This window comes from Phaenicophaeus curvirostris, chromosome 7, assembly GCF_032191515.1.
Source record: "Phaenicophaeus curvirostris isolate KB17595 chromosome 7, BPBGC_Pcur_1.0, whole genome shotgun sequence".
Lineage (NCBI taxonomy): Eukaryota > Metazoa > Chordata > Aves > Cuculiformes > Cuculidae > Phaenicophaeus > Phaenicophaeus curvirostris.
The window spans coordinates 30639964-30663684 of NC_091398.1; the positions used below are offsets into that span (position 1 = coordinate 30639964).

The window sequence follows — 23721 nt, forward strand, 5'->3', positions numbered from 1 at the left end:
ATTTGCAGCTTATTATTTTCCAATTGAAAGTAACTCTTCTGTGTACCGGATAGAAAACAAGGACTATATTTTCAGCTCTAGGGATGTTATATAAAGACTGAGTGATCAGAATCTAGCCTTTTTTCCCCTGAAACTCAACTAAATTGTTCCAGTTAAAAGCATCCTTAAGAGGGGAAAAAAACCTGTTTTCAAAAAAGGAGTTAGTTTGAGTTCCTGGAACAAAAATAATAGATAAAAGTTCCTCCCATTTACTCTGGGCCAAAGAAATGGCATTAACATGATGAAAAAGTCAAATAAACAAAAAAAGACAGAAAATTCAAAGTTATGGCTCTCCATGGCAACAGTAAGCAGAAAGGATATAGAGCATATCCCATTACACTTTATACATTCTTCGTAACTCCTGGTTTTGTTGGGTTTCAATGGCTGTGGGACTGATGCATCAGGTATTCAAATAATTTAAGTTTGCCTATGTGAACTGAGGAATAGCTCAGGCAAACAGTTACCTGGGTCAACTAGGTATCTGCTCTCAGGTCAGTGCAAATCCTGTGCCTTGTGTGTGAGGATAGCAGGAACTCAGATTCAACTCACAGGAACCTATTACTAAGGTAATAGGTTCAGGTGAACATTTTATGACCATTACTGGAATAGACTGAACTGAAAACCTTGCTCAATACATCAGAAGTCATGGAAATCAAGCAGAAATGGAAGAAAAAATTAAGTACCAGAACTTTGCCTAGCATCAGGCAAAATATTCAAGAGTGACTGAACTGACTATGGGAGAAAGCTTTTCTCATTTCTGATCTTCACATTACACAAGAATGAGTTTTTAAAGAGGGAGAGAACTTCAAGCTGTTCATAAAGGGACAGAAAATGGTTATAGGAACAAGAAAGTTGCAGCAGTATGGATAAACCAGAAGACCCTTAAACTCTAAACACTAATGCCTATGACCTTAGGTAGCAGCTTCTTTATGTTTCAATTCAGCACAATAATTACGTAGGGCATCTGCCTGTCCCATTTCTTAGCTACTTTGGGATGCAGAACATTACAGTAGCTTTATAGTAGTGCCTAGAGATTTCAGTTAAGGCTAAACTGTGTAACAGAGCTGCAGTAAATACATACAAAGCAGTGACAGAATGAAGGGAGGGAACCCATTTTATTTTATCATAGAAAACCAAGCTACAAAGATACAAGTTCCTCAAAATCTAGTCTGGAAATGGAATCCACATCTGTCCTGAGTCTCTGACACTAGTGAGTCTCTGTCCAGTCTCTTAGTCAAAAGACAGTCCTGCATTCAAAAATGAAGTCAAGTCCCAAATGCTCTGTAGTTTTGAGTTTTTTGTCTACACCAACAAGGAGCAGAATTCTCATTTTAGATGTTGTTGTTCTCTCCAGAGAAACTTTCAGTTCTCCACAAGAACATGCAGACAACTTGGTGAGCCCATGATTTAATAAGTCTCCACCTCAGGAGATGAGGCCTGACCATAAGGGTGTTTTGGTTTATATTCTTAAATCTACCTTGCAAATACGAAGTGGTTTAGGTATAAACATCAGCTGGCCCACTGACAGGCAGCGATGCTCAGGAAACAATAATCTTGCACTGCAAGCTCTAATCCTCTTTTCAAGATTGACAATTGTTAATGAGATTTATCTTATGAGCAGATAGAAACCAAAACATTGGCTTCTCTCTTTAGCAGATGATAAGGGATTTTCTTGGAGATTTTTTACACAATATGCATTAAGGAGATTTGAGGCTTCCATTCTCTCTGGAAACGAGGCAATAGTAGCAAAGTATTTCTGTGTAAGTGTTATACTTATTCAAATCAACCATGCTATTGGAACATGTCACAAACACTAATTCATTTAATCTCATGGTAGTCATATTTACAGCTGTGGGAAGGTTAATTTGCTCTCAGATACAGAAATACTTGAAATGGTTTTCAGTTCAGGCCAATCTTTATATGCTTGCTCAAACTCTGAATAGCAAAGTAGTGTCTACAGTGCAGAAATTACTTAGAGAAATATTATCATCTAGGCTCAACTAGATGATTTTCTCATATTACAGTTTACCGCTATTTAGTCTACAAACTAGAGATAACATAAACCTGTTTTCTGTTATTGGCAGTGTCACAAAAAGAAGATATATTGGTTGAAGTCCACTTGAATTTGACTTGACTCCAGTTTGAGTCAGCAATGCCCTAATAGCCTTATGTTGTGCAGCCTGACCTGTGTCATAGCAGTAGGTATGACCTCATCCCACAGTGCCACATCCATCATTACAGGGGGGACAGATATTCCCATTTTCAGAAACAGAGGCTAAAACGTAATGGTAAGTACTGCTCCAACCTTTATGTTCATAGCAACATGATGAGGAGGTGGACAAAACCACCTCTGTCTGTAATCTGACAGAGAAAACATCTTTGTGGTTTAAAATATTGCTTTAAGAACTTGTACAAGTATCAAATTTAATTGAAAAAATACATATCTATATTAACAACATTCTTCAAAATAATTTTGCGATATTATATAGGGAAGTTTCTTTGACAGAACTATAAAGAACTTGGTGCAGAAACCTCATGCAGAAGGTGGCTACAGACATAAAAGTTCAGGAGGAGGAGAGAGAAACAGGAATTTTTGTCACTGAAGGTCAGGTAGCCAACTCATGCTTCTATAAAGACAGGTGTTCATTTTACTTTGGCGTGCTGGCCACTACTGAGTTCTTAAAAATATATATACACTTACATTAATTTGTTTGGTCTTACCCGTTTCTGGCTGCACCGTACAATCAAGAAGGTCTCAATACTGTGCTCTTTCAGATAGGCGTTGCGTTCCCCTCCAAAGCCCAGCTCCACCTCATAGTCTCCATTGAGATAGTTCAATGTTGCTTTTGTTATGTGGATGCGCCTTGAATGAGACAAAACAAAAGCCAGTTTTGTATGCTCTGAAAAATTATCACCTAAAAAGCCAGTTCCTGCCAGTGACAGGTTCCACGTACCAGAACAAACAAGCAATAAAACCCAATTTGTTTAGTCATGCCACTACTCTCACAGATGTTGTATGGGAGTTTCATCTGTTTTAAAGGAAGCAGGTGAGGAAACATCTTCTTAAAAAGAGAGGTGTTCCCGTCAAGCATCGCATGCATCCATTAATAAATACCTCCTTAGATATAAAGCACTCATTCTTTTATTCACTTTGCTCTAAAACACAAGTCCTTCACAAGGACATCTACTGAGCAGACACAGGTATGCTGTATCATGTATACTTTTTGTTATATCACATTAATCACTGTTGTACAAGAGCGCCTTGTAGAGGTTTCCTATCAAGTCCCCAAGCATAGTCTTCTGCTTTCTTACAGAGTAGAGAAAAGATGGAAAGGCATGTAGAAAAACTGTCACATGAAGTCTACTTGGCAGCAGTTTTCAGGTGGTCCATACAGCGGTGAAACATCAGATTATTCTCTCTCATCGGAATGTTTCAAAACAAAAGGCTGGTCTGAAACTATGCTTCATACAATGTCCATTGATAGCTGGGATGCTGTCCATCAAATATATTAACATACAGTCACATGTCTCTGTAACCACGACCAGTTCTGCTAGTGTTCACACAGACATGCTCATTTCTGCTGTACCTATCAGTTTTGGTTCATAGAGAAGGAATTCAGTTCTTACCACAGAAGGATATGCCTATCTTGGGATTTTGCAGACTTTCTGTAACCAAAGGCATGTAGATGTGGAACAGAATAACCTTACTAACATCTGTACATGCTTAAAACACTATACCTGCAGTTCATTTTACAGCAGACATACAGACTCTCTGAACTTCTGTCCCCCATTTCCCCACCTCACTGTGACAGGTCAGACACAAAACAACACATGGATTAACACAACAGCTTTGATGAAACAACTCACCCAGCTTTTCCCCCTGCTTCCATGTGGTTGGCTAACGTAACGTCATTGGACCAAACATCAAACTGCCACTTCCTAAGGCCCAAGACCCCGCAGTGAACTCTCCCACTATGGATTCCAACTCTCATGTTGACATTTACTCCTGTGACCTCCCGGACTAGTCTGAAAAGAGATACGGGGGAAAAAAGACATAAGAACCGCGTGGTTGTAGTTGGTGGCAAAAACTTGCACCCAGAACAGGAATATCCATAATGACCTATAAATTATTCATAAACTCACGCAGTGCTGCTCATCCACATCAACAGGGCAACAAAACAAGACCAGACTAGCTGTACTGCTCTTGGATGGCCTTGCTGGCCAAGCAGAATACTAATTGGAAAGACTAAATCCATGTACTCTGAACAGATGGCCAAGTTGAGAAGTCATTGAAACAAAAAATCTTTGGGGCACTAAAAGGAAAAAAGTGCTGGTCTCTGATTTCCATACCAAAGTTGGATACAACCTGCCACACTCAGCCTTATTAAGAGTAATAGTTATTTCAGATATTGTAATTTGTCTGTGTGGCACCAAGCACAGAATCACAGAATGGCAGAAGTTGGAAGGGACTTCTGGAGATCATCTAGTCCAACCCCACCAGCTCTTCCACAGATGAAATATGATATGTGTGTGAAATACCCCACTGCAGATGGAAAGCTTGAACGGGGCTTACAGTTGGAGTCAGAGCAGCAAAACCAGAGAACCACATCTATTGCAGTCATACTGAATAGGCAGCTACAAATATTCATCTCTGATGTTAATGAGGTTTTGGATGCTCTGCTTACTACCAAAAATGACAGCTAGAATACTTTGTGGGTTTTGCCCTTTTAGGGCAAGAGTTAGCTTCAAGAGCTGTTCACATGGAAAACATATTTAGGAATGTGGGTAGGGGAAAAGTCTTGATGAGGCCATAAGAACAACTCTACTTTTCTAATTCCAAGTATGTTCATGTTTCACAGGCAAATTCACCTACATCACATATAACACTCCTTTCCTTTGAGTTGTTAGGCAGCATGAAGTGGTGCTTCATACCTATCAGATTTCAGTCTCATTGGTTTTTAGGTTCATCTAGTCTTTTCTAGATAATAACATCCTCTGGACAGCTAAGCCCTCCCAACTTCCTAACATCAACACAGATCTAATATTTATGCTTTAGTTATTAATGAAAATGAGTAATTAAAGATAGACCAATTCTGGACTGAAGTTCATTCTCACAGAGTAACATGCCCCTTAAAAGACTGTTTTGGATGACTTCTTGATGAAATAGCTCCTCTCTAGCAGTTCCTTTCTTTCCAATCCCTATCTGACATTCATCATTTTTATGAGCAGGCAGTAGAGATTCTCTAGCAGGGAAGAGAAGCTGTGTATGGTTAAGGTGCCATAGGTTTATGAACTGAAAGAGTTCCAACCACAGCACTTGGGAAAGCAACAGGAACTTGGGTAATAAAAATACAGCTGCAGCCATAACCAAGGACAACAGCAGCTGCAGTTGTACAACACTGAGGAGGGAGGAAGAACGCGCTGGATGAGTGCTACTGCATCCTCTGCCAAGCCATGTTGCTGACACAAAACCAGGGAACTCCTGCCACTGGAGTCAGCGATGAGAAGGTGACTTTCTCCAGACTTTGCAGAAAGAGAGTTTGGTTATCCTTTACAGACAAATGAAATATTCTTTGTTATCTTCCTTTATTTTTTAGTTCATTTATACCAGCAGCACTGTGAACATAATTCTATCTTTCTGATCTGGGGTAAGACTCCCTGCTGTTATTTTGCACAGATGAAATCAGCCTACAGGCTGGGCCCAGTGTTGGTGAAGTCTGCAATCAAATGCTTGTAGTTATTTGTTACTTGCAATCAAATATTCAGTAGCTATTGGTTACCTTAATTGTGAAACCTCTTATCTTGATCCTTGAGGGAGGAGAAAGTGAGGGGGAAGCAGGGGTAGTGAGAACAGAATCACCTTCCAGACTTATTAAGAGCTGAGATTGTTAAATGCATTCATCGCACATCAAGTGGAAAACAAGTTTTAAAGGCTGCTGAAGAGCTATTTGTAAACAAACATTGAGTGCACTTCAGCTCCGTGTTTATTTCAAAGTAAGGTGGGTTGCAGTTAATCAATGAAGTCTAGACATCCTGGTGTTACTTAGCCTTGTGGGGGATAACACGGCAACCTATCAAGGTCTCTGGCCAGCGACTGCAGAAAGCGAGACTTTTCTGGGCAATGTACACAGTATCTTTGTAGGGCTGCTGGCTAAGAACTGCTGCTTCTCACGTTTGATGAGGTAGTTTGTAACCTACCACTTAATTGTACTTTTTGAGGAATAAATAGCATTCTTTCAAGGGCTAATGAAAATTAGTTACTTGCAACTCCTTTTATTTTGCATTTTGCATACAAACGCTAAAAGGAGACTGGTGCAAAGCAACAGAGTTTAAAAGCAGGAAAGTAATGGTAGGAAGTCCTGACAGTGTAAACATAGCCAGGGAATGCTGCTGGGTACTGCTTTCTGGATGTCATCTCCTTGTTGAAAACACTGCTTTTCAAACTATACGCCTGCGTTCTGAAAATACGACTGAAAAGCGTGGGTGTGTATTCATGTCCTTGTAGAAATTAAAATCATAAGGATGTACCGTATCAAGATAAACAAATAAGTAGCTCTAGTTTTTATCAAGATAAAGTGGAAACTCCATCAATTTACTGAACAGAACGAGAGGAGAACTGCAAAGAGATCTTTTGCTTCTCTGTTGGTTGCACTGATAAGTTAGAAGATGCTTTCACAAAAGAAAAAACTAGAAGGGAATGGAAAAAGAAGCAAAGTCTCTGTGCAGCAGGAAGGTTCTAAATAGCAAGGCCAGCTCAGTTACCATCCCAAACTAACTGAACTTCATGCCTAAACTTGCATACAATCAGGATGACTAAATAAATCTTTCCTCTCTGAATCCTGAAAGAATTGACCTGGGAAAGCTCATGTCTGATGCAAACAATATTCAACATTATCTGCAATCCTTCAAGTAATATAACTAGGTATGGGTCTCATATTAGTTACTCTCTAAAGACAGGAATGGTCTGGATAAACACAGGATTGCTAGTCTGGCCTGAGGGGTGGGTAAAGCTTCAGAGATTTAAAAAAAAAGAAAATAAAGATGGGGAAGTAAACAGAAGTAAAGGAAAAAGCACATGGATCTCTCTTTGTCTGTGCTAGACCAACTACATGGTTTTCTTCAATAATTCACTAAAGTAAGGAAGTTCTCAATTTGACCTTTTTTGGCATAGAAGCACATGGAGAAGGATTAGTTAAACTGGATAAGACAGATCTTAGCAAAGGAATTGTGAGGTGAGTAAAAAGCTAGTTTAAAGATAGATAAGTGAAGAGTGACTGGAATTTAATATAGTTATTATCAATCCTTGGATTTCACATTTCTGTAATTCCCTGGAATCCTCCTTTGGAAATGAGACTTCCAGTAATTACTCAGCTTTGCCTTTATCATCAGAAGACCGAGTTCTGATTTCCACACGTCTGAAACAGACTCAAGCATCCAGCTCTCTGCTGTCAACCCTTTACTGCATTTTGTTTTCTTGTTCCAGCTGTTCTCCCTTTTTGCTGGCATCAGTTCCCTGGTTTGGCTACCTTGCTACTAATGTAAGGCAGACCTAACAGGAAATAGAATCTACTTGCTATTTGTTCTGAAATTCTCCATGGGGAAAACGGTACTTACGAGATGGCCTCTATCATATCCATTCCCATTTCAACACAGCAATGTGCATGGTCAGCTCTTGCTTCTGGCAACCCAGATACACAGTAATAGCAGTCGCCCAGGATCTTGATACGCAAACAGTGGTTCTCCTAAAAAAATAATAACAATAATAAAGGGTAGAGAAGCATTCAGCTTATGTTCATGCTTGCAATAGTTTGCCTTTTAGGGTAGCGAATATTTACAGAAATCTAGCGAACAAGCACAGTATGGCATTCTTGCAACAGGAAAAAAAATATCAGAATTATAATAGAAAACTTACAGCTGCTAGCTTATCAAATCTGGCAAAGAGCTCATTCAGCGTCATGACCAGCTCCTGAGCAGTGCACTGGGAGGCAAGACTTGTGAAACCCTCAATGTCTGCAAACAGGATGCTTGGGAAAAAAAAAAGAGAAAAAAAAATAAATTGAAGTGACACAAAATATCTTGCTGATATTTGTGTAAATTCTGAAGTTCTGGGGTAGAACTCCAGGAATAGGGAGGCATGTGGAGGTATCCCAGCCCTATAGCAACAAGGAGATGAGCAGCTTTAAATTAGTCACTTTACGATACAGCCTCTATCACATGTAAAGTCCTGAGGGGCACAGCCTCATTACCTCTAGAGATTAGAAAGGCCTTTCATAACCACCAGCACCCTCCCCCTACCAGCCCCATGTCCAGAAAATTTACAGTATGCTGAGAGCTGGCGATGGTATCAGCCATCACTAACGACAAGGCATTCCTATAGAATGGCAAGATTAGTTCAGCTATAAAATCAACACTTACCCATTTTATCCACATTCCCTAACCTCTTAGCTCAATAACATTGCATGTGTCTTAACTCTGCTGCAGAAAACTTCCACACCTCCGTTCGCATCCCCCACCATCAAAGCACAGCCACAAAATAAAGTCCCTCCCTAGGGAACAGCCTTGACCTGCCTACCACAGCTTTCACCCCCACTTTGGTGCTCTGCTTCCACCCCTCGCCCCATGGCTGGCAGCTCCCTGCCCTGTATCGTGTGCCTGAGAGATACTCTTGCAGTGTTATAAATGCACAAAGCCGAGTGCGATGACACCGTGTGTTGCCGGGGCGAAGGCTCAGGCGCAGCAGGGCTGGCTGGCCATGCCCTAACACACTTGGCTGTCCCGGTGAAGACTTACCGTGAGGCTTTTATGATCTTCATTCTCTGATTTACTCTATTCCTCTCCCAGGAGCACATGCTTCTCACTCACTGCTTATATTTTTTTTTTTGCTCAGCTTCTAAATAACTACAGAAATGAAACCTCCCCACTGTATCATACCTTCCAGATGGCTTAGCCCCTGAAACACTATAAAAATATACACCTACAGCACTCAGGAGCTCCTCTCAGTAAGGATGCAAGCAGGCGGCGCCCAACTTTCTATCAAACGACAAGCAGAGCACTTGCCAAGTGAGGCAAACCTCTGCTAATGCAACAGGGAAACCGAACAGCGCTGGGAAAGCCCTCTGAAAGCAGCATGGACTGTTTTGAAAGCCCACTTATTTGAATCACAAGTATTAATGATGATTCTTTTATTTCAATGAATCAATTTTAATGTTGTGCTGCAAAGATTTTTTTTTTTTAAAACTGGAAAAGGATTCTGTCGCATTGATAATTACAGCACTGAAAATATTGATTTGCAATAAAACAGAGCTGTAATGCTGAATTTAATACTGTTCAATAAAAGAGGGCCCAGACTATATGTATTGAGATCTAAGATACAATGTATAAGTGCACATATATTTATATAAATATAACCGTAAGCATAAACAATATAAAATACATAGACTATACTTGTATATTAGAACATTTATCAAGCGATGGATTTCTTTCTGAAGTTGAATATTGTATCAATAATTTTAGGAAGAGAAATTAAAAGCCTAAAAACAAGCACTTTGAAATTGTTTTTTCTTTGTAAACTAAACCTCCAACATGTTTTAGGCAAATTGCAGAGGGTATGTTTTCGGTCGTAATTCCCTGCAGTGCCTTCAGACAGAAAGCAAAGACAACAAAAACATTTTCACGAGTGTTTTTTGCAAAAACTCTGAAACACATTCCAATTCTGGCATGATTTTCATATTTTCTTTCTACATTTCTACTCCAATAAATCATCAACCAAATGTATTGCATTGACTATTTCTTTGTTAGTCAGACTGAAGCTAAAATGTGCAAGAAAAAAGCAAACCAGGATTGCAGGGATGTCTGAATCAAAATACAATTTGCCATTTTCTAAACACTTGAGAAAATATACAATAAATAAATCAAGATTTCACATGTTTACATATAGAAGTAAACCTTCCAAAAAAATATACTTGAAATCAACTGAAATTTTACCAATGCCTCTATTGCTTGTTAAGCAACTGAAGTGTGTAGAAATAGGAAATACCTCCAGTTCTTGTCGCAGTAACAAAACGTATCTTGTTGTGAGAATGCTCCTCTTCCAGCATGAGGCAAATTGCAAATTCTTCACTTGTGGAAACGTTCACACTCTTTGCCCATAGAATCATAGAATAACCAGGTTGGAAGAGACCCACCGGAGCATCGAGTCCAACCATTCCTATCAAACACTAAACCATGCCCCTTAGCACCTTGTCCACCCATGCCTTAAACACCTCCAGGGAAGGTGAATCAACCACCTCCCTCGGCAGCCTGTTCCAGTGCCCAATGACCCTTTCCGTGAAAAATGTTTTCCTAATGTCCAGCCTAAAGATCTCCTGGCGGAGCTTGAGGCCATTCCCTCTGGTCCTGTCCCCTGTCACTTGGGAGAAGAGCCCAGCACCCTCCTCTCTACAACCTCCTTTCAGGTAGTTGTAAAGAGCAATGAGGTCTCCCCTCAGCCTCCTCTTCTCCAGGCTAAACAACCCCAGCTCTCTCAGCCGCTCCTCATAAGGCCTGTTCTCCAGCCCCTTCACCAGCTTTGTTGCTCTTCTCTGGACTCGCTCCAGAGCCTCAACATCCTTCTTGTGGTGAGGGGCCCAGAACTGAACACAGTATTTGAGGAGCGGTCTCATCAGTGCAGAATACAGAGGGAGAATAGCCCATGTTCATGTTGTAACAACTGTGTCTTAGAACAGGAGGAATACAAAGCAATTCTTGCTCTGACATTCAGATAGCAAGGAACATATCTGAAAATACTATACAGGGATGCCCTGAGCCTTGTCCTCATGCCTGATTCAGAAAAATCAGTGCTAACATAGTGTCCTAATAAATAGGGATAAATGGTTGAAGACTGTGCCCTCCATTCCCCTCTACTATTATGCCAGACAAATGGATCAGATGTTCCCAGAAGTTAAATAGTGGCAAAATTTTCAACCAGGTAAAGCAATCAGCTGAAACCCATTGAGCCAACTTGTGCACAGATTTATACCTTTTCAAATTGAAACTACTTGGTTACAACATTTTTCTCAAAGCCGTGACTTTCTACAGGTGGCCAGCAAGTTGCTCTTAGTTCATATTCAGCAGCTATCTCCTTTATTTTGATCCCTGTCCTGCACTTCCAAGGACAGCATGCTTGTGGCTCCATATGCAGTGTTCTGGCTGAGTTCTAGAAAACTACAATTATAAGCACTACAAAAGGGTTTATTATGAGAGCTTGCATGATGGGAATCAGAAATGCATTCTGCACAAAAGCCAATAGCAATATTGGGAAGTTAACATTCTCTGATGCCTCTGCTAGGAAGCCAACATTTACTACATGAGATGCTTCTTGGAATTAGTGTCTTGTTTGAGGAGAGATGCATGAAACAATTTCAACAAAGCCAGTTAGATAATTTTTGAGAGGGAAGTCAATGAAAAAAAACGTTTGATTTTATCTAAAGCAAATGAATGAATTGCAAGTATTTTTTAGATGCTTCAAGTCTCTTCTCACTCTTAAACACAGACACAATTCTTGGCAATACGGGGTCAAGCTTCACTTGGCCTTTCCCTCTTTATAGGAAAGCTTACTCAGAATTGGTTACATGTTAAGTCTTTTGCATGAGTCAGTTATGACATACTTTCTGACTAACTAAAGGCATCTAACTTCACGGTCCATCCTCTTGCCCTTCTTCCATGTCAACTAGCCAAGTAACATAGGTACCTCTTGTAGCACCTCAGCATATTCCATTACATCCTTAAGACAGCTGTGTGACCTGCTCTGCAATCAAACAGCTTTGCCACCGAACTCTCAGAAGACAATGCTTGGGACACATGGCTGCAAGAAATGGTAAATCTCATCAGGGTATGGGAAGGACCATGTGGGAGATGGTGGACAACAGGACAGTGACCTGGGAACTGAAGACACAGAGGGGAAAGACACATTTGTGGCGGAAGACTGGAGAAAGAACAGCATATGACTGCCAGAGAAAACAGCCTTTGCAAACAGGAATCCAGCTTGAAGTGCCTCTGTCCTCTACTCTCAAAAGAGAGCTCTGAAAGCTACTAAATCACACTTTACTCCTCCTGTGTAACCTGTTCCTTCCACATACTCCTGATAGCACTACAGCTCCAGCAGCAGAGACAACAAAAATGTTTATTGGTCCCAACCCTGTTAATGACCTGCAAGGGACGAATGGGGCACCGTGTATGTGGTGCTGTGCCATGCTACTTCTGTTCCTTTTGTTATTATTCCCAGTAAACCTTAAATTCAGCTTTTTCCCTGTAAAATACCCAACAGCCCAGAAGCAACTATGAAAAAAGCAGATTTCTCTTACAATAGCCATTAGGGAACATCATGTGACCCTCATTCTGTCTTTAATCTTAGCTTTTCTTTAACAACAAAGCTTGTTATATCTTCTTACACACACAACACATACTGTAAGGTTACAGGAGCATCCCCCAGTCCTGCCAGTGCATCTTATCCTGAGCCGAAGCCTTAAACACACAGCTTTCCCCCTACCCTTAGGTCCTCATTCCACACTTCAGTCTTTTATGTCAGATTACCCTTAGCAATGAAAAGATTTTATTAAAGGATGATGGTAATGGGTGATTGTGATGAAGGGCACAACTCAAGCCAACTATATATCAGTCTTCAGAGGGCACAGCATTTCCTTGCTGGTGGGAGCACAATGCCAGTAATAGCCCTTCCTTGTGCCAAAATGTGGGGTAAATGACAGTGGTCAACAAAAGGTCAAATGAAATAATAATTATAGCTATAAAATATCATGAGATAAGTAAGGCAGTGGTTTAGAAGTAATATTAGCTGAAGCTGACTGGAAGGGATTGACCACACAATCTGCAGCCTGGGCATCGGCAACTATTATCAGCCCTGGGTCCCAGTTCCTCATCTGGAATGATACTGCTTTGTGGAAAAACCGGTTTAGCATGTAATTAAAATGTTGTAACGGCTTCAGAGCTCTTGATATATTTTCCACTCCATCACTGCCTTCAGATTTACCATCTGATTGGGTTTTGTCCAGCAGTAACCAGGGTACGACCTCAAAAAAAGACAAACAAATGGTTTATTTCTGGGAAAGACAGACAAGAATAAGGGGAGTTATAATTCATTTTATAAGGATATTTTTTTTTTAATTCTTTCTGTTTCACTTTGGTTGAAAAGTACCACAAACTGTGTTATAGGGTAGAGGTGAATACTTTCCTAATCTCCTATTTCAGCTCCTATTTCCAGCAAAGACTGGCTCAAGATTTCATAGCTGTACAAGGAAAGCTCAGTTTTGTGCCAGTTGCTTTATGTGGCTCATGATGCTGACAGGGAAGAAAGATGAAAAAGAGCTTAGGTAGCTTCCAGATCTTGCCAGCCTCCCCTCTACTTAGGGACCAGCCTGATACCTGCCTGCTCTTGCCCAAGCCCCAGGCAGGGGAGCAGGAAAGGTGGATGCACGGGCTGGAGCATCCCTGTGCTCTGGCTCCTGCTGATCTGAAGGGCCCAGGGCTGATGGGCAGCACTGGAATGCTTGGCCCATACCAAAACCACCACCACCACTGTGGACCATGAGTCCTCATAAGCAAGGTATCTAGGTGCTTTTTGCAGAATGCTTCCCATAGCTGCAAGGGCAGAGTGAGGTGAAAAACAGAGAGGAACAGCTAAGATGCAAAGCCCAAAGGAGAAAATTCCCCAAGTGCTGAGTTCAGCTTTCCCATTTTTTGGCATTCACAGAATAGTTAAGATACACAGTCAGCTCAGGCACCAGCAGGAACCTCAGTGCAGCATCACAAGAGATAGGCAGTGTGAGCTTGCTCTGCTTGGGCTGCTTTCTGTGCCCAGGTCCATCTCACTGCTTGCTGGGTCCTGACACTGCTGGACATTTAAAAACAGCTCCTGTAATGTAGGTGATCTTTGCTGTGACTGCACTGGTAACATACACTGAGGAAGAGGTATCACAGGATCTTTCGGATGGCAAAGCAGAAGATTCTTAGCAGGAGTGCAGGGAAAGGAAGAGATCTTTGCAGAAGGCAAAGAATGACATAAGGAGTAGGAAGGACAAGGTGGGAAGAAGGAAACCCATGAGACATTTTAAAACCACACACACCTACAGAGAATGATTTTTAAGTGCAGCCTTAGATGTCTGAAGTTAATAGAGTTAACAAAAGAGGGACATGACACAGCCAGGTTTCCCTGCAAATACAGGATTGTTCAAAACTCTAAATTAAATCATCAGTGCTTCTAACGTAAAAACAAAAAAACAGTCGTGTTCTATTTTAAGACACGTGCGTGCCATGCACGCCAGCCACAACATAAATCAAGCAAGGCAAGAAACACAAACCCTATCACCATCACAACGGTAATGCCAGTCATGAATATAAACACCATGTGTTACTGGAAACCGAACAGCACAGGCACTGCATGGGAAACAGAACAAAACCCCAGACTCGGTGAGCTTTAATGACTTATAAAAACAGCAAAGTGCATCTGACTGCACGTGAATCAAAGCCATGGTATTTTACTGTGACAAACGCTACCTACAAGAGAAGAAAAAGTTAATGTACCATAATAAAATAATACTTGTTCACTAAATACAAGTTCATTAATTTGAATTCATGGGCAAAGGTGTAGCAGGAGAAAGCCATTTGCTGTAGACGTAGTCTGCCCTTGTCAGTGAAATCACTAGGCTAACTGGTGAAGACAGTGTCTCAGGGTGTTATTGCTATTTTACAGCACCATCCACTGCTATTGGTGTTGCATGCCATTAAGTCATGCTGTGAACAAGGAAAATGAAAGAAGCATGGATTGGGATGAACTAAACTCTCAGTTGAGTGCTAAACATCAAACTAGGTTTTAACAGAATCACAGAATGGTTGAGGTTGGAAGGAACCTCTGGAGGTCATCTTGTTCAACCACCCTGGTCATGCAGGGCCCTCTAGAGCTGGTTACCAAGACTATATTCAGATGTCTTTTGAGTATCTCCAAGGTGGGAGCAGCTCTTGAGCAATTTGGTAAATGAGCCAATTTTTGCACCCAGACATCTGTTTAAAAGCCAGTTCCTCACCAGCACTGTAAGCCCTGAAATTATCTTCCAGAAACATAGCTCCAGAAACAAACATAGTCTTAAATTCGTCTAGAAATTCCTAGAACAGACATGGCATCAAGATATACCCAGAGTCTCTTTCCTAGCCATCTGGGGATGAAATGACAAGGAGGTCCTCTGTGAGTTCTCTATTCTATCCACCCTATGCACAAAACTGATTTCAGCTTCCAGAAACACTGAGTGAGAACATATCCCAACGCTTTTTCCCCTCCTGAATTCAATGGCAGCAACAACAAAAAGGTTAAACTAAAAGAAGCTGAGGATAAGTACATAGCAGTGACACAGCGACCATGGTTAGGCAGCACATGAAGGTAAAACAGCACAAACATGAGCAAGGGTAGCAAAGACACCTAAGAAGGGTGAAGTGGCCCACACAGATCATCATGCTGAGTGACAGCCCAGTGACTGGTCCAGCAAAGGCCACAGGCTACTTCCAGACAAATTCAGGACTCAACAGCACGTCAGCCTTGCTCTCTAGGGACGTCTGTGCAACAGGCGAAGGTCTTAGCCTCAGTGATACAAAAAATGTTCTCCAGAACAGCAGGACATCAGACAGACCAGACACTAAAATATTTCCTTTTCCTACAGTCATGGGAAAAAAAAAAGTTCCAGCAGTAAAAAGATACACTCTCTTTCCTAAACTTATATGGTAATTTCTGAGAAGATCCATTTACTTGTGGAAATTACCTGTTGTTTCAAAAGAGCCCTTGCACTTGTGAAACACATCAGCTGGCACAGCTCCCCCTTGGGAAGCGAGACTCCGTTGTGCACTGTGACAGTGTTCAATCTTAAAGTCAGTCATGCTGGCTCCCACTTGCTTAAGTGGATGAGAAGGCACATCTGTACACAAATGCTGTGACAAGCAAAGGAATACTTTAGAGAGAGAATAACACAAAATAGGTGGAAATTCACACAAAACTAAAATCCCAGAAAACTGTGAGCCTGTTCACCTTTTTCTTCACAGCAAAAAGCAGCAAGCCTCCTGTCCATCTTTCAAAGCAGCCAAAAATGTAAACCAAACCCAAAACCTGTATTTGAAAAGTTGTACCCTCTGCAAGATCATACCAACTGAAACCGGTGACGAAGTAAAAACTGACAAAGGAGCAAGAGACCAGATGGCTCTCTGAGACCCTGGTGGCAGCGTGCAGACTGCCATCCACAGAGCCACTGCATGACAAGTACAGGGCTCATTGTAAGGACATAAACTGCAGAACCCTGTCTTTACTTGATTTTCCCATGTTTTCTCTCAAATGAATGTCACCAGAGGTTAGAACTGTCTGAGGGACGCAGATGGGAGATGCATATATCCAGCACAAACTCGCAGCATTTGCTGTTGCGTTAGCAATGTGCTCCTGGGAATGCCCCACTGAGAGTGTCTGACCCTGCTGGCACTCAAGGGCTGCTGAGAAAAACGGCACCGTACTTTCCATCATGGTTAGTGATTCTCTATGTCTGCGGTCTGCCCTTCTCTGTCAATGCAGGAAATGAAAAGGCTTTAAGATCCTGAGATCACCAACCAGAAGGAGAAGACCACACCAGTCATACAGGGAATAGTTTTTCCATGACCTTCCAAGGTTTGCAGCTTACAAGAACGAGTAGCAACCACAGTTATTGGAAGTTGGTTATAGCTAAGCAGCATCAGTACTCATTCTTTATTTTAAACATGCAAAACTTAGTACCCTCTCCCTCTAAACATCTTGAGTTAAAAGATTTTCCTATTTCAGCAGACTATATTTAACTAGAATGATTCTCCATTGGAAATAGGAAGAATAAATAGCCTTTTGGGAAGACACACTATTTGAGGAAGGCAAAACAAAGATAGATATGCAGTGGCTACCAGCCAAACTATAGGTGGAGAATGTTATAGATGTCTTTGAGGTGAATGGAAGGAATTTTATTACTCCGTCATCACAAGCCAAATTAGGTGCCACTGTCTGTCAAACATAAAAAAGAAATCCAACAGGCCTGAATGAGATTTTTGGTTATTAAGAATAAAGGACTCTGGAGCTTTTTTGTGTATCTAAGAAAAAAATGATGGGAATTTGAACTTTTTTCCAGTCATTCTGGTCCGGGGAAAAACTATGTAAGTGAGAAAGATGCCAAATCCGTTCCAACACCAAAAAATTTTAGGAAGGCAAACTTGAAGGATATACACGGCCTTTTGCAGATATATGCAAAAGAACCATACACACTGCTGACTCTGACCGTGTGCCTTTGCTTTGACTTTGAGCAAACCCAGACTCACCTGGGTCTGCCTGACCAGGGCAAAAGAGTTGGCAAGTCTGTCCAAACTGGAGCTGCATTAGCGCACATCAAAATAAATTTCGGATTCACCTGTCCAACGAGACAGTTTGAAATCCAGCACCACATATAGAACAAAAAGGAAAAGCTATGTTATTTTCTGTTTTTCAAACTTCAGACATGCTTTTTGCTATGAATATTCTTGCAGTCTGTTTTCCGTCATTAGAGCAATCTCTATGTCAAAATCCTGCCAAAAACCAAGAAGAAGGATGACAGAGCTACAAGTACTCTCTAAGAATGGACTATCTGTTACCACCACAGCTACAGGAGTCTGGCACTATTTCTCCCTGCTCTCCTTCAAGGGAATGGCTTGCAGAAGTGACTGAAGTCTCAGAAGCAGTGCAATAGGGAAGAAGCAACTAAAAACGTAGGTATTGAAACAAAACTTGTTGCATAATGGCTGAGTACCAGTCATCAATCAGTTGTCAGAGAAGGCAACAGAGTAATAAACTTCAGCACACACAGTTAACAGCTCCACATTTATATCCTGGGTCGGGCACATGGGACAGAGATCAAGTAAGTTCTATCTAATCAAATTTGGGATGCTTTTTGTTATATATTGGTCAGGTCTGTCCTTGATAGTGAAAGAATGAGCTCTTCATAGCTGTGCAAATAGCATTCTTCCCTAGTATCATGGATATTCAGTGAAAGAATGATGCTTTCCTACTCCATACCCCAAAAAAACTACAGTAATCATTTTGACCTAATGTTACTTCTTCCTCACTCTCTCCACCAGCTTGCCTAGCGTCCTGCCCCTTTGTGATTTATTTGCAATTCGGGGAAGTCAGGGTTTTTCCTCTGCAAAGCCACTACATAATGAAAAAATTACATGGGTCTACAAATGTCATGATCTAAAACATTAAGGGGCAACTCTGCCCTTCCTATAAGTTATCTCATTTTCCCAAGGAGAACAGGTACAAAAACCGGCAGACTGTTCCATGGAAAAGCTGAGAATGAACAAGTCATGTGATGTTCTGTATAGACAAGTAACATTCAGGTTTGGGATCTTATGAGATGAATAATGCTGGAGTAGCCATTTGATGGGAAAACTTATTGTTGAAGAACAGGAACATGGGTCTTACTGCCCTTTCTGGAACCGTCAACATGACTCAACTCGATGCCTCCTCATTTCTATACTTTTAAATGTCATCGAGCAGTTGTGTTTTTAAAATGATACTGATGAAACTGTAAAGAGAAACGAACCCAAAGCATGCAGAAAAACTTAACTGTACACACATTCTAATGACCACTTTTCCGAGAAGCACTTTAAAACGAAGATATAATCCTTTGTTAGTTATTCTGACAGGTAAAATGGCTGGCCAAAGAAAATGGTACAGCTCACTAACCGAGGAATTAACTTGTTATTAATTAATTAACAAACCTGATAATAAATTTAATAATAAAACACATGATGTTTTCAGTGAGAAGGAAGATTGGCTGTAATTTCAGAAGTAAATGAAAAGGAACAAAATCCTGCAGGAAATTGAACTCGTTATCTGGTTATTGTACAGTACATTAATATTCCTTATCTGATAAGAACCAGTAATGAATAAATACCCTCAGCTTACAAGTAAAGTACTCCCAGCTTTATGAGGGCTACAATTTGACATTAAGGGGTTTTCCCCCCTTTTTAAGATGTGATATCACATCACAATTGATCAATGGCACTTGAGCTGATATCGATCTTTGGTTCCCTTTAGTGACACAGAAAATTCCAGCTGCCATGGAGAAACAATGTAAATATAATGAAATTTTGTACAATCAATATCAGCAGCAAAACCACTCCCTCTTAAAAGGCAGCACACATGAGCTCACTAAATAAGTATTTCCATGCAGAGACCATCATTGAACAGGGAATGTTGAATTCTACACACCTCTTCAGCCCGTATATATACCTCATATTCCATATACTTTGCATATGCCCATTACTTCAGAGACAGCAAACAGTGTTAAATCTACTTTATGGCATTCAGATTATACACTGTATTATCAGAAAAAAAATACACTTTTGTTTTATTATACCAGTCAAGATACTAGTTATTAAGACACATTGAGTCTTTGATAGCCCATCATTTGACTTAGTTACCATTTACTTAGCTGGCTCTTCCCAAATTTATTTCTTTATAAAATAAAACGAGCCATTGCACCCCTAACTTCTTAAGCCTATGAAGTCTTCAAACTGGCATTAAGCAATTGTTGAAATGTCACTGGTGCTTGAAAAGCAACACCAAACTCTTTTGCAGAGAGAACAGCATTGCATATAAAGACCATATAGCAAGGGGCTCTAGGTCATGTGGGAAAACAACAGCAAAGCAGGAATATGAATCCTGGCCTCATGAATCCAGGGAACATCCACACAAAATCTGCTTCTGAGATGCTGGAGCAGGGACTGTAGCCAGGAAGGTCTGCTCACTGCATATGTCTTTTTAACTTTCCACTGAATCTCCCCTGATTTTTGCAATCAGTGGTTTCTGCTTGTAATGAAGCAGGCATATAATTTTAACTTGATTTCAAGAGAATTACTGTAATTCCCACCACCAGACTAACAGATCTGCATATAAAGGAATGGCTTTTCTCTTGCATTTTCCATTTGAAAATTGAATTTCTGTGTTAATGCATTAAGATATTTCACTAAGCCATTTGCTTGCTACTCTTGATACTCGCAAAATATCATCTCTAAATGAAGTTCCTGTAAACAGTTATTAGTTTACAACTGAACTAATACCAATAAAATCAGTAGAGTCTGAACAGATCTTTTCTATGGCATGGTAAGACACCTTGGGGACTTCTGAAAATATATATTATGGTAAAGTGCCTTAGATTATAAAAATGAGAGGAAAGTTACTGTGTCAGACCTTTGTACAGCTATACAAAGCCAGCCTAACTCATTGCTGCTTACTTTCTATGCCACTACAGTAGCAGTATTTCTGGCTTGAAGATTAAAACCAAAACAAAAATGGAATAAGGAGCCTGGCATTTGGAAGGATAAATTTGATTCAGATAAGAAAAGGGGGCATCACAACTTCCAAATGCTTCTGTATATTCATCTGTAACATATTCTGTAAAACTAACCACTACTTCAAGCGAGGAGCGGAACTGGAGACGCAGCTTGTTGGCGTCCCAGCGTTACAGAGGCCTTTTGCAATCCGCATGAAATGGAATTAAAGTGCCATGGAAGGACACATGCCCATCCGAAGGCTAACACAGCTGGCAATAAAATTGTGCCTAATGAGTCACAGGACAAGCAGCTCAGGACTTTCCCTGTGGGGGATTTGGGGAAGCCAGAGCTAAATTCACTTGCAGAGCAGGAAGAAGGTTGAGCAAACTGTCTTATAGAATATGTATTTTAACAGCAACACAGCTCCTGTCCCTAGTACAGAAGCATTCAGGTTTCTAAACAGATGCCTTGGATTAGAGCAATTTGCTCTTCCAGATAGGCGTAGCCATGACTGTAGTAAAGTGTTTCTAAACCAACATATCCGTGCTCTCCCTTGGGGGGCTGCACTGTAACTGCATGAATTAAGGCAGGACAAGTTTCCAACATGAACAGGGCCTGAGGCTGTCAGGCAGATCCGGAGCGGTGGAGAGGAGAACGGAAGGAAACGGAGCACGCAAACAAAACACAAACCATAAAGATCTTTGAAGAAACTGGAGTTTGCAAGATGTGCACTAAGGCAACTAGCAGCTGTGGCATTTGATGTTTGTGTAGCTGTTTTTAATGCTCCTATAGTTCAGATACCAAGCAATGATTCTCTGTTCTTAAGTACCAAGCCACTCTCCGGAAGCCTGAAAACGCTTAGCACAGCTACTCTATTTCTTATATACCACAATAAACAAACTTGCAAAGGAGCTGGATTCTAAAAGCCAGTGCAAAGAGAGAAAGAAAGAAAGAAAGAAAGGGGGGTGGGGGGAAGCAGCAGCCCACACAGCATCAAATGCTGCTAGGCTCTCTGCTAAACAGCAGATGATTCTTACTGAATAACTGCCCTAGATTTTGCAAACAATACAGGGAACAGAAATAGAAACCCATTTACATATTGCTGTTAATAACTTTATTTATAGTGTCACAGCTAGAGCACAATAACTGCAGCCATGGCTTAACTTGAAAGCCATTCACTGTGGAAGAGTCAGACAGATACTGTTTTCTCAGTCCTTACACAATTGAAAAAAAGTCCTGCTGACAACAGCCAGTCACCAGGATCCTTATAGAAACAGAAAAAAAAGTAAACAGCAAGTTAACAGCAAAAGCAAATCATCCCCAGGATCCTGCAGGTTGTTGGTAATCAAGGATCACTGAGGCTAGAAAACCCAGCAGATAAATGTTCACTTCAATTTGAGCCTCATGATAGCATCTTACAGGAATACTTCATTGGGATTTTTAACTGTTTTGGTTTGGTTTTAATTTAAAAATACAGACAGGGCTCAGACTAAGTAAGCAGCTGCAAGAAAAAAGGATATGTACCCAACATCCCTACCACATCCATGCTGCCTGCTACATGACTGTACCCAATTCTTTGCTGGGCGCCTGTATTTCTGCCAGCTAAAATATCACTGGACCATCACAACAGACTGGAACATCTTTAAGGAACAGAAATGTATACAGAAATTTGCATCCTTCACTCCTTAGCATTCTGCAAATGCCTGCTTTATATAAGTAAACTGAATGAAAATGCAAGCAACGAAAACTGTCTTAAGACCCTCTGCCTGAGAAGGGAGAAAATGTGGATATGATTTTTCCTCTGATTGAATCCAGCCTGAACTGGACAATAGGCTATTTTGGACAGGGAATAGGGGTGCCCTCAGGACCCCGTGCTGAAGCTGCTCATTGTGTATAAAATATTCAGAATAATGAGGTGCACAGACAGCAAGCTCCCCGCTCCGCCCTGCTGATTAAGGCGTGTTCTGTGACACGGGACAGTGGGATTCAAGCCACTGCTCTGGGGTTTGATTCTTTTATATAAAAAAATGAAATAGAGTTAACAAGAGAGAACGAGGGTGCCTTCTTTGGTCAGGGCTTCGCCTAGGAGATGTGGCCTCAAATGTCCCCTGGCACACGGGAAAATCGAACCTGGGTAACCTACACTAGCATGTGGGTCACGCCTCTATGCTCCTGGATGAGTATGGAATGTCTCATCACTCATGTCTTTTCAGATCTTCACCACTCCTGCGTTTCTGTTACCTGGAATATCAACTGAATTAATTCATTTCCCTGGGTTTTCATTTTAGTAAGGAACAGAAGAAAGACACCCGTTTGGTGAGGCAGTGCAGCCGAAATGGAGCACTAATTCCCCCTGGAGATACAGCCGGCAGTCACGAGAAGTCCCCAGCACAAAGAGCGTGTGTTTGTCCAAACTCCCTGCTTGTTTCTTCTGCACAATTCCTCTGCAGCACAGGCAGGGCGAAGCCTCCATGGCCTGGCCATTAGGACATTTCTGTAATGGGAGCCAGGCATTTCTGAGCTCTAATCGGCCTCGCTACCAAGTCAAATTAAAGAAATCACTGCCGATCTTGGCCTCTCCATTCCCCTGCCTTAACCTCCCCTGTGTTGTTAACTGATAGCAATGGATATTTACACAAGAGTTTGTGAGTGTAAGTTACTAAAATGCAAGGAAGTGTTTCTAGGCACTGCCCATTACTCTGCAAGATGACTTACAATTTGTTCAGTTATTAGTAATATAATAAATGTCATGTCAGATAAACCTAATGGAAAAATAAAAAGCTGCGGGACATGACAGACCAACAAAATACAGTGTTTAAGATCCTCTACTAGAAATGATCCTTGAAAATACAAGAAAAATAACCTAAGAAGAACACACAAAAGGTATTTAAATACCATTTTAATTTTCATAGAATCTTAGAATCATAGAATAACCAGGTTGGAAGAGACCCACCGGAGCATCGAGTCCAACCATTCCTATCAAACACTAAACCATGCCCCTCAGCACCTCGTCCACCCGTGCCTTAAACACCTCCAGGGAAGGTGAATCAACCACCTTCCTGGGCATCCTCTGCCAGTGCCCAATGACCCTTTCTGTGAAAAATTTTTTCTTAATGTCCAGCCTAAATCTCCCCTGGCGGAGCTTGAGGCCATTCCCTCTGGTCCTGTCCCCTGTCACTTGGGAGAAGAGCCCAGCACCCTTCTCTCTACAACCTCCTTTCAGGTAGTTGTAGAGAGCAATGAGGTCTCCCCTCAGCCTCCTCTTCCCCAGGCTAAACAACCCCAGCTCTCTCAGCCGCTCCTCATAAGGCCTGTTCTCCAGCCCCTTCA

The 23721-nt window shown here is 41.2% G+C and overlaps 1 protein-coding gene across 1 annotated transcript in view; it reads right to left on the minus strand.

The window, feature by feature from the left end:
- ADCY5 (adenylate cyclase 5) overlaps positions 1–23721 on the minus strand; it is a 213472-nt gene that overhangs the window by 50604 nt on the left and 139147 nt on the right. Inside the window, exons 4-7 of the mRNA XM_069861431.1 lie at positions 7952–8063; positions 7654–7781; positions 3907–4065; positions 2761–2902 (exon numbers count right to left, since the gene is read on the minus strand). Of these exons, the coding sequence (XP_069717532.1) occupies positions 2761–2902; positions 3907–4065; positions 7654–7781; positions 7952–8063 (541 nt within the window). The remainder of the gene's footprint in view (positions 1–2760; positions 2903–3906; positions 4066–7653; positions 7782–7951; positions 8064–23721) is intronic.